The 12476-nt window shown below is 40.6% G+C and overlaps 1 protein-coding gene across 9 annotated transcripts in view; it reads right to left on the reverse strand.

Moving 5' to 3' along the window:
- The window catches only part of PDLIM5 (PDZ and LIM domain 5), a 190068-nt gene that overhangs the window by 146700 nt on the left and 30892 nt on the right, over positions 1-12476 (reverse strand). Inside the window, exon 1 of one of the 9 annotated variants that reach the window (XM_083179091.1) lies at positions 9862-9992. The exons of the other annotated variants lie outside the window; for them this stretch is intronic. Coding sequence (XP_083035217.1) covers positions 9862-9885 — 24 coding nt within the window. The 5' untranslated portion in view covers positions 9886-9992. Of the gene's footprint in view, positions 1-9861; positions 9993-12476 lie in introns of those variants that run through there. 9 annotated transcript variants of the gene reach the window in all.

Consider the following 12476-nt stretch of genomic DNA (forward strand, 5'->3'; position numbering starts at 1 on the left):
TCCAATTTGATTTAGCAGGTCTCAGAGAAATTGACTTTTTCAAATTATTTTTCTCTGATGATTTTATAAATTTAATGGTGGACCAAACTAATTTATATGCCCAGCAGTTTATTGCTCAAAACCCCACGTCATCATTTGCTAGGTGGACCCCTGTAGATGCAGTAGAGATTATGACGTTTTGGGGTCTGGTGTTACATATGGGCATAGTAAAAAAGCCAGAAATTAGGCAATATTGGAGTACAGATGTTCTGTACAGCACCCCATTTTACCGTATGGCCATGACTCGGGCTCGTTTTGAGATAATCCTTAAATTTTTACATTACACCGATAATACACTGTGCCCACCCAGAGATGATCCCACCTTTGACCGGCTATTCAAAGTCAGGCCGGTCATTGATCATTTCAGTGCCAAATTTGCAGAGATGTACATCCCTGAGAAATTTATTTGTATTGACGAGTCCCTTATACCTTTTAAAGGAAGGGTTAAATTCCGCCAGTACCTTCCCAGTAAGAGGGCAAGGTATGGCATAAAAATGTATAAGCTGTGTGAAAGCACCTCAGGGTACACCCACAGGTTTAGGGTATATGAAGGGAAGGATTCAAGAATTGAACCGCCAGAATGCCCCCCCTCCCTCGTAGGTGTTAGTGGAAAAATTGTCTGGGATTTAGTGCACCCCTTCCTGGATAAAGGTTATCACCTCTATGTGGATAACTTTTACACTAGCATCCCCCTGTTTAAGGCCCTTGGTTCAAGAGGTACAGCAGCTTGCGGTACTGTGCGTAAGAACCAAAGAGGCCTCCCAAAAACGCACATTGCCCAAGTAATGAGAAGGGGTGAAAGCAGGGGAATATGCACCGAAAATATGTTGTTGGTCAAATATAAGGACAAGAGGGATGTCCTTATACTGACAACAATTCATGGAGACAGTACCACCTCCATCCCTGTACGAGGTACCAGTACCCACACCTCAAAACCTAATTGTATCCTAGATTACAATAGGTACATGGGCGGAGTGGATCTTTCAGATCAGGTACTGAAGCCGTACAGTGCCCTGTGGAAAACAAAAATCTGGTACAAGAAGCTGGCCGTGTATATCATCCAGATGGCACTGTATAACGCTTACGTGCTATTCCGTTCTACCAGCCAGAGGGGGACATTTATGCACTTTCAAGAGGAAGTCATAAAGGGCCTAATATTTGGGAACCAGCAGGCAGAGGGCCCCAGTACTTCTAGTACTGGCCCCCGTATTGTACCAGGGCAGCCTTTTTTCTAACGAAATCCCCTCCACTGCAAGAAAGGGCAGGACACAAAAAAGGTGCAAAGTTTGCTATAAAAAGGGAATAAGAAAGGAAACTATTTTCCACTGTGAAACTTGCCCCGACAAACCCGGCCTATGTATAAAGGAGTGTTTTAAAATATACCACACATCTATGGATTATTAGGTTCATCATTTCACCGTGCTTCGGGGGTCTTGCTAATGCCACATAGCACCCACCATTCATTCCACCAGAATCTGAGCTGCAAAATCCAAAAATCACTCCTTCTCTTCTGAGTCCTGCCATGCACCCAAATGGTATTTTTTGGTCACATATGAGGCATTGCCATACTCGGGAGAAACTGGGGCACAGATTTTGGGGTGCTTTTTCTCCTTCATACCATCTGAAAATGAAAAATTTTGAGCCAGAACTGCATTTTTGTGTAAAAAAAATGTAATTTTTCATTTTCACTGCCCAGTTGTATCAAAATTGGTGAAACCCCTGGGGGTTTGAAATGTACACTATACCCCTAGATGAATTCCCTGAGGGGTGTAGTTTGCAAAATGGGGTCACTTGTGGGGGGGTTCCACTGTATTGGTGTTTTGGGGGTCTTGCTAATGCGACATAGCACCCACCAACATTCCACCAGAATCTGTGCTGCAAAATCCAAAAATCACTCCTTCCCTTCTGAGTCCTGCCATGCACCCAAATGGTATTTTTTGGTCACATGTGAGACATTGCCGTACTCGGGAGAAATTGGGGCACAGATTTTGGGGTGCTTTTTCTCCTTCATTCCTTGTGAAAATGAAAAATTTTGAGCCAGAACTGCATTTTTGTGTAAAAAATGTAATTTTTCATTTGCACAGCCCAGTTGTATCAAAATTGGTGAAACCCCTGGGGGTTTGAAATGTACACTATACCCCTAGATGAATTCCCTGAGGGGTGTAGTTTGCAAAATGGGGTCACTTGTGGGGGGGTTCCACTGTATTGGTGCTTTGGGGGTCTTGCTAATGCGACATAGCACCCACCAACATTCCACCAGAATCTGTGCTGCAAAATCCAAAAATCACTCCTTCCCTTCTGAGTCCTGCCATGCACCCAAATGGTATTTTTTGGTCACATGTGAGACATTGCCGTACTCGGGAGAAATTGGGGCACAGATTTTGGGGTGCTTTTTCTCCTTCATTCCTTGTGAAAAGGAAAAATTTTGAGCCAGAACTGCATTTTTGTGTAAAAAATTTAATTTTTCATTTGCACAGCCCAGTTGTATCAAAATTGGTGAAACCCCTGGGGGTTTGAAATGTACACTATACCCCTAGATGAATTCCCTGAGGGGTGTAGTTTGCAAAATGGGGTCACTTGTGGGGGGGTTCCTAAATTTTAGCATCTTATGGTGCCTAGAAACCTACATTGTGCCTAAAAAATAATCTCATAAAAAGGAGGCTCCAAAATCAAGTAGGTGCTCCTTCTATTATGAAGCCTGTGGTTTGGTCAACGTGCACACTAGGGCCACATATAGGATATTTATGAAAACAAAAGAATTGGGGGAATCAATTTTTAGTCACATTTCTCTAGTAAAATCTACTGTGTTCCTTAGAAAAATGTATTAAAATTGCAAATCTGCAAAAAAAATGAAATTTTGAAATTTCACCTACACTTTGTTTTAATTCCTGTGAAACACCTAAAGGGTTAACAAACTTCCAAAATGCTGTTTTGAATACTGTGAGGGGTGCAGTTTTTGAAATGGCATCATTTATGGGGGTGTCTCACATACAAGTCCCTCAAAGTCACATCAGAACTGAACTGGTCCCTAAAAAAATCAGTGTTTGAAATTTTCTTGAAAATTTGAGAATTTGCTATTCATATTGTAAGCCTCCTAGTGTCCAAAAAAATTAAAAGGAAGTTGAAATAATGATGGAAACATAAAGTAGACATATGGTCTATGTTAGTTATTAACTATTTTGAGTGGTATGATTATTTGTCTCACAAGCAGAAAATTTAACATTTTGCAAATTGCTAAATTTTCCATTTTTTTACGACATTTTGGTATTTTTCACAAAAAAACACAGACTGTATCGACCCAAATTTACCACTAATTTGAAGTACAATGTGTCACGAGAAAACAATCTCAAAATCACTGGGATAAGTAAAAGCAAAAAAAAGTTATCCCCACTTAAGTGATACATGTCAGATTTGAAAAAAAGGGCTCTGTCAGGAAGGCAAAAACTGGCTGTGTCAGGAAGGGGTTAAACACGTAACAAAATTGCTATCAAAGATACCTGCAGAGAACATCCTGCAAAGCTATCAGAAAGTAGCATAAAAAAAAAAAAAAACACACACACGCAAAAAATAACAAAAACAACAAAAAGCAATAAAGACAGGATTAACTAGCTATGTCGCGATCATCCAGTCGCAAGACATTTTGTTGAGCGTAATAATGCACTTAAAAGCTTGCGTTATCGAATGAGCTATCACGTTCCTAGTATCGTATGCTCCTTAGAAAAAAAAGAGAAGCACAATGCATAATTAGACTACACTTAAGGCCCCCATACACTAGCCGATTTTGGTCAGATTTCTGCCAGATCAGTCGGATCTGGCAGAAATCGGACCAAAATCGGCTAGTTTGGATGTCCCCTCAGATCCGATGCGCGGTCCCGTGCGCATCGGATCTGCGTCGGGTGGTCGGACCTGCTGCACGTCCGACCACCCGACTTGGGACCTAGTGCGGCGGTAGAGGGAGCAGGGGGGGCTGGGGACGCTGCAGGGGACACAGGCGGCATAGAGCCGCGCAGGGGGAGACGGCGGGAGCTGTCAGTATTGAATAAAAAAAAAAAAAGCCCATACAATGCATGGGCGGCCTGTGATTGGCTGAGCGCTCTCTCAGCCAGTCAGCAATTGGCTGAGAGAGCGCTCAGCCAATCACAGGCAGCCCATTCATTGTATAGGCTTTTTTTTTCTACCATTGACAGCTCCCGCCGGCTCCCCCTGCCCGGCTCTATGCCGCCTGTGTCCCCCGCAGCGTCCCCAGCCACCACCGCTCCCTCTACCGCCTCGCCGCACAGACGCTGGGGGGACACAGACGTGTCACCCGCAGCGTCCCCAGCCCCCCTGCTCCCGCCTCGCCGCACAGACGCTGGGGGGACACAGACGCTGTCCCCCGCAGCGTCCCCAGCAGCGGGGGACACAGAGTCCCCAGCCCCCCCCCCCCCCTGCTCCCCGGGTTTTTTTACATGTGATAAATCGAGACGATTTATCACATGTAAAAAATGGCACATCAAGTGCCAGTCTAATCAAGCTCCCCCGGGGAGCAGCCGGGGAAGCTCAGGGGGAAGTCGGGGGCGACTTGTCCTAAGGACAAGTCGCCCTAGTGTATGGGGGCCTTTAGTGCTCTCAGTCTTTTAGAATTGCCTTATACTACTTCAAGGTGCTTTAGTTTTTGCTTTTGTATCTATTATTTAGTAATTTTTCTTAGCTAATTAGCCCTGTCTTTGTTACTATGCTGTTATTTTGTTTTGTTTTTTGTTTTCAATTTTTTTTTATTTTGCTACTTTCTGATAGCTAAGCGGGATGTTCTCTGCAGGCATCTTTGATAACAATTTTGTTACATATTTAACATTAACTGAAGCCTTTAACTTGATACCCGGTTATTATTCATCAGTGTCAGTTTGTTCTTCTTGTGTTACAACTTAGTTTGAAGTTATGTATTTTTTTTTGTAATGGTGATGGGCACGTATCCATGTCAAGCCTGATGACGTCATCAGTGAGCGGCAGCGGCCACGCTGGAGTATACGGCAGCTGGTGGAAATGAGTACGAGTGATGTTATATAAGGTATGAACATTGTTGTATTTTTATCCTGATGACGGTGTAATGACAGTACGGGGGAGGGGGGCGGGGTTGCAATTCAATTAAATCCACATAAGTGGAAAATCCGATTATGGTATTTAAAATCGACGATGTCTAGGGCTAGTCATAAGGTCGACCACTATAGGTCGATAGGGTCAAAAGGTGAACATGAGTTTTTATGTGTATGTCGACACAGGTCGCTATAATAAGTGTACCGCCTCCACTCAGGCACTACTATATTCTCCCTCCATGCCGTAGTGGATGGTAGGGCATGAAATAGCACCTGTTGGCACATGTCAGCTCAAAATGTGAAAAAAAAAAAACCAACCCTTTTTCACAACAACCTTTTGACCTTGTCAACCTTATGACTGTCGACCTAGAGTCAATCTAATGTGAGTCCGGATACGGAAAAATCTGCACTATCTAATAAAAAATAAAAGGTGTTTGAAGCCCCATTCTGTAGCAAGTGCTTTTGTGCGAATCAGGCATTCGGACAGCTAGAAGGGTGTGAGATGAGGTTACTTTTGATGGACGATGGACTTAAACCCATGAGGTGCGCTGCATTAAACAGCAGGTGAGGCACTGTCTTGTATTAGGGCCAGATAGGAATATAATCTTTGTATTTTGACTGTACATTACTGGTTTAAAATACAATGGCATTCGTACCCTTTGCTGGCAATTTAATTTACCACCTTTATCCACTCTCTACAAGCTTTAAAAAGATTTCCTTCATCAATATTTAAACAACTGGTATAAGAAACTAGGGATAAGTAAAGACTTATCAACTGTAGAAAAAGGCTTAAAAAAAAAAAAAAAAAACAACTCTTGCCATCTTCATAAACCTGAAATATAAGTAACTAGCCACGCCTTGTCTGTTAATATTAATTATATTAACTATCCTATATTGTGGGAATGAGTTCAAGGATAGTAATTGTGAAGTACGTTTTCAAATTCCTAAAATAGCTACCTATGTACTATTAAACCATTGGTTTCATAGCAGGTCATCAATATTGGCACACATGCAACAAGTAATACGAGACTTATTGCATCCTGTCAGATGGTACAAAATTATATTCAGGTTAAAATAATAATAATAATAATAATAATAATAATAATAATAATAATAATATAGAAAGTTTTGTTGAATTCTCCGAGAAAGGACATAGAAGCAGCATCAGAACGTATCTATTAATGCAGAGCTTATATTAGTTATCGGAGCTGTGTCCTAGGATGTAGCATCATATCTTCTGCACCATAATCAAGATGGCGGCCATAGCACCTAACAAGAGGCCAGGAAATATCTGTCGGCATGCGCAGCTATTCTAGAGGGAGTGAGATCAGGTCACCCGTCCACTTACCCGGTGAACTGGCCAGTCTGGTTGCTCGATTCAAATCTTTAAGCCACACCCCGCAGAGCATGATGCATGCACACTTCTTGCATCACCCATCTCTCCTTATAAACATGAGGGGTACAGTTAAGTTATATTTGTTTCAAGATGCTTTCGCAAGCACCACGCTAAACAGCCATAGTTAGAGCACCACATCATTTTTTTGCTTAGCTATGCCATAACACTAAACCTTAGTACATAGTAAACCATAAATGAACAAAGATGCTAAATTTAGGAAAAAGGCTTCACAATGAGGGGAAAAAAAGTCAAGGAAAGTACATGAAGCATTATAGCAATACCACACTCAGCTGAGAAATTATAAGACAAACTGCATAATTCTTTACAAACATATGCAAACCAGCTGTTAAAAAGCTTTGCCCACATAAGGGTCAGAATCTGGTTAAATAGCTACTGGGAAGGGATCCCAAATAATGAAAGGAAAAGGGAAATGAATGATTAGAAATGCCCTTCCTATGCTGCACATGAAGATACTAAAGAATTCTAGGAAAGCCAATGTTAATAATTTCCTGCCAACAATGTGAACTCTTGAGCACTTCCCAAGACATCAAAGATAAGCATATCATTTATAATTATCTAACAAGAGTAACTGCTTCAACAGTACATTTTACTGCCATCTGAATTAATGACAGTATGTCATAAATGTGACACTGCGCAAAGACACATGAGAGTAACTAAAGACTTCCCTTCCCGTTAAAATCAGATGCAATCTTATTAAGTGGCAACAGAGCATTTTGTCACACTAAAACTTCACTGATCAGTTGAATATTACCGCTTGGCACGGAACACACCAATGTTACTTCCACCTTACTTAAAGTGTAACTATGGTATGTGGTCTAGTCAGTGACAGGCTGTGCCTATAACCAGTAGATTTTGTTTGTTACTTCTTTAGTTAGTGTGACAGTGCGGCATTATTACTATTCCCAGGTTGTAGAAGAACTCATGTAGAGAGGTGTGATAAGACTGCATTTATTATTGCCCCTTAAATTAACACGCTCTGCCGATAAATACCGTACAACAATCACAGGTTCTGTAGATATGAACAAACAGATCAGGTTCTTGTATTGATAGTCAGGTTTAGATTACTACACAAGTCACACATATAACATTTTTCAATTATGTTGTTATAGAAAAATGGTTGACAGTCAATAGGTCAGCACCAAATGGTCAAAAAATTCCAAAAACCTATGTCAACCTTTTCTCTACAGCGATGATATAGTATCGGCCGGATACCATATATTTTTTGTGTCCACAAATGATAGCCCACAGCATTATGAGAATTACTTCAATAACTAACAGAGACACTTATTTCTTAATTATTTCAGTCATTCATAAGTATTCTGCTGAAACTACTAAACATAGTTTTACAAATAAATAAACTCGACATTCTTAAAAACTATTTGGAATTATCTGCTAGAGCTGCACAGTAAGTACATGGGAGACCTACCATTTTGCTATGTTAGAAGGATGAAAGTGTGGATTATTAGGTTGACCACTATTAGTCAACAGACAAAAGGTTGACAAAAAGTTAATGTTTTTTTGTGCTTTTCGAAAGAAGTATACACAGACACCATATTAGTGTGCTGTATCCACTAGCCTCCTCTATGTCCCACTTGGCTCATGAAAAAAAAAATTGGTTCAAAAATGTTTTCAAAACTTTGAAAGATTCATGTAAACCCATTTCTGTGTTGTCGACCATTGACATATAAACCTTTTTTTCATGCGACAACCTATTGCCTGTCAACCAAAGCTGTGCTTCTCATCTGGACCAAGCCAGCACACAAATGTTCACTTAACATTTATCTGTGCCAACATCAAATTATCTAAATGCAATGGCTCAGTGGCATTAAAATGCCATCAACAGTATATACAACATTTCCAATACTGAACAGCCTCAGAGTTAATATAAGAATGTTCATACCCCATATCTGCTTAAGTTGGTTAGATCTAGGTCAAGAACTAATAGAAAAATGTATTTTACTTTTGCTGACATAAGTGTATGGCATCCCATTCAGATCACCAAGTTTATTGAACTAAAGTACCTCAAATTAAAAAATGCCAATGCACTAAAAATAGCTTTAATACAGACTATATTTTGTTAAGACGTTCTAGGTTTTGTTTTGTTTTTCTTAAAGACTTAAGTAAACGGTGTATGAGAATCAGGATTCTAGGAGTCCAATACAAACTTGAAAATAGAAATTGGAAAAATAGCGCTCCTGGAGCCTAGATTTATTCTGGTGCAACCGCACCACAGTAAAGGATGTGATTTAAAAAAAAAAAATCATGTTAAAGACACTTTAGGTGCTACCAATACAAAATATAAAAAATATAAAAGTACAGCTATATGCAAATGAAGCAGGTGGTGTCTGGTGTAAATAGACACCTCCTTTAGCAATCCACGGGTGTGTCTCAAAAGGCACCATCAGGTCACATTGTGTGACCATGGGTCATCTGAGTAACTTTAAGGTCACTGAGGTTTCAGTTTCAGGTCCAGAGCCTAGGTCAATAAAATCGACATCACCAGATGCAGACAATGACTTTGGCACATCTACAACCACCACCCATTGGGTTAGCAGACAAAACTTAATTAGGCCCTAAGCCCAGAATTTAGCACTCCCCTTACTGCTACATCATCAACAAGAACGCTATAACCAAGAGAATCAGAGATCCAGGTCAGAATAGCTACATAAATAAAACATGCAAAAGTTAAAAATCAACATATGCTTTCTAAAACAACAACATTTAGACTATGTCAAAACTTATACGATTTAAACTTTTTGTTAAATTTTATTGCAGGGAGATGGCTAGAAGCCATATACAGGAAATATGACCACAAAGAAAATGAGAGAATTGCATTTGTTGTTCTAATGATAACTAGTGAACTATTAAGATTTAATACTAAAAGAGAACAGCTAATTTACACTTCTAAATTGCAATAAATAGCCAAAAAAACGAAAAACAGTTTATTGTTTAATATATCAAGCTTGACTTTAGTGGTTTTACAGTGAATGAAATGTACCATATGTTACATTTGCAGTAAAATACTGTAAATAAAACCCCAAATGTCAACAGTGAACAGAAACATAAAACAGAATTACTACACAATTGTACGGCTATAATTTTTTGACCTAGGTCATACTAGTTTTAATAATTCTGGCAGTGCTGGGCATAGAAGTCTCAATCTTGCTGTAACGGTTACAAGTCTGTGCTGCTGTAGATTGCGCAAAGATCCAATGAAAACTTGTGCTGAATTGTATCAATACCATAATGTCAGATCAAATTAGTAGTTTCATTAAAAGCAGTCATTAAAGTACATATCTAACTTTAAATATATATATATTTCCTGAAACATACGGTGTTAAAAAGATCCTCCCACATTTCCACTCTGATTGCATACTCTGACAAAGTTTTGTTCCTGCTTTTTCATCTTTCCGGTTTCTGCAAAGGGCACCCACAAAATTCCTCTGCTTCCTACATTATTGTGTCTACATTTGGAAATGAAAGCCTCTTGAGAGATAGCTTTTGACAAACCCAAAACAAAACCCATTACTTATTAATGAAAAAAAAAAAAACTAGTCTACAAATGATTTAGCATAGAGCAAACAGACTTGAGAACTATTTATATTAAATGGGGTTTTGTTTTAGCCCTAGTGGAGTTGCAAATGGAAAATACATATTTTGAAAAAATAAAAAAAATTGTATAAAAACAACCAACCAAAAAGAGAACCTTTTCTTTTCAATGCATGTAATGCTATCCAAGGTTGTGCATTTATGCATACTGCTTTCTCTCTCTAATACTCCTTTCAGACATGTGACCGGGCAATTACCTGGCATTTTGAGTGCTGGGTCATTTTGCCGGGTGCAGTCTGACCCCCTTTCACGCAGTCTGACCCCCTTTCACACATTGCAGCAAATTACTGGGTTGACCATGGTCAACCCGGTAATTTGCTGAAAACACAGGTTATTTGTGTAGTGTGAAAGGTTCTTTCCGGGTCGACTACCCTGGTAAAAATTTGAGACCCAGGTAGACCTTTTCACACTACACAAATTACGGGGTAGAACTGCTTCACCAGGTAATTTGTCGTTATGTCTGAAAGTGGTATGATTAACAAGTCCAGTCTTCCCAAAAAAAAACCACCTTCTGGATGAAAACCCATAAATCACACTTTTTCAGTTTTGGGTCCACCAACCATGGAGGTGCTCCACAGCTGGGGCAGTACGGATGGTGTAATGGTTAGCATTACTGCCTCACAGTGCTGAGGTCATGCGATCGATTCCACCATGGCTCTAACTGTACGGAGTTTGTATATTCTCCCTGTACTTGCGTGGGTTTCCTCCGGGTACTCCGGTTTCCTCCCACAATCCCAAAAAATATATACTGGTAGGCGAATTGGCTCCCAACATAATTAACCCTAGAATGTCTGTGTGCATGTATATGTGGAAGGGAATATAGATTTTAAGCTCCACTGGGGCAGGGACTGGTGTGAATGTTCAAATATTCTCTGTAAAGCGCTGCGGAATATGTGTGCGCTATATAAGAAACTTAATAAATAAAGACAGAGCTCTTAAGTTCACTAGAGACCCAGGATAGCAGCACATTCTCAATAGCCTTGTGCAATAAGTAAGCTTTCTACGAAAGATCATATTACATAATTGGAGTTTGTAGTGCACATTATTTGTGCGATTGGTTTGTCACAGTGTGGACAAGAGTAATCATTGCCATCACCAGTCTGATTAAGGCTCACCATTCCACCCAAGGAGAACAGTAAAAAGCTAACACTTAAACCCCGTACACCCGGGGGAGATATATTGCTGCTGATGAAAGGGAACCTCTGCCGGCGGGCCGCAGAGGTAATCAGCAAGCTCCTGCGACCAGAACGGGTCTGAAAACTGGAGCGCGCACCCAGCGATTTATCGCCGGGGCACACTCCCATCACTGGCAATATGGTCGCCAGCGACCATATTTCCAGCGATTTCAGCCCCTAACGCTGTGTGCACACAGCTTAAAAGACCTCACAGAGAGGAAAGATCTCCACTCTTTCATTATTTAAATCTGGCATGTCCAACGTTGGCCCTCCAGATGTTGTGAAACTACACATCCCAGCATGCTTTGCCACAGTTTTGCTATTAGAGAATGTTAAAACTATTGCAAAGCATGCTGGGATGTGTAGTTTCAAAACATCTGGAGGGCCAACGTTGGACATGCCTGATTTAAATAAAATGGCAATTTTTTTTTCCCAATTGATGTCTTTGTGCTCCTTACTTTCATTACTCTCCTTTATTAAAGTCATAACCCTATCAGGCTTGAGGATGGACTAGACCAATTTTTAACAGTGAACTTATTGAGGTGGTACTACTGGCCTCTTCCAGTAAAGCTTAAAGCAATGGTTCCCAAACTGTGTGCCTAGGCTCCCTGGGGTGCCTCAGGACACCTGCAGGGGTGCCTTGGGTTGGTGGACCAGGATCAATTCATATTATTTATGGTCAATGTACCAGGCAAAACCAGTGCTTGTGGCTGCCAATCATAATATGTGGACAAACAGAAGCAAATTCAGTCCCTTACCAGATAACTGACACAAACACAATGTACTTAATTTTATATTTATTCTCTAAATTTCTCAATAAGAACCATTTGGCCTTGGGGTGCCTTGAAAACATTTTGATGCTCTAGGGCGCCGTGATTCAAAAAAGTTTGGGAACCACTGGCTTAAAGTGGTCACAAAAGAAAAGGATGGTTTTGCTGCACTGTATTAACCGCTCTTGCTGACACAGGTTAAGCACCTGGAACACTTTCTGCAGATTACCATTTTTGTCTAGCACTCCTCTGCATCTTCCCATCAGTGGCAACTCCCAGAGGCCATTCTGACCAGGTTTTATGTCCTTACTACCCTACCATCACCCTTTACTGATGCAGCTGCTTTCATGGGTCCCTCTGGCATAAGTGTGGCCCGCACAAAGGGTATCTCATC

Source organism: Crinia signifera, chromosome 1, assembly GCF_055691185.1.
Source record: "Crinia signifera chromosome 1, ASM5569118v1, whole genome shotgun sequence".
NCBI classification, from domain to species: domain Eukaryota; kingdom Metazoa; phylum Chordata; class Amphibia; order Anura; family Myobatrachidae; genus Crinia; species Crinia signifera.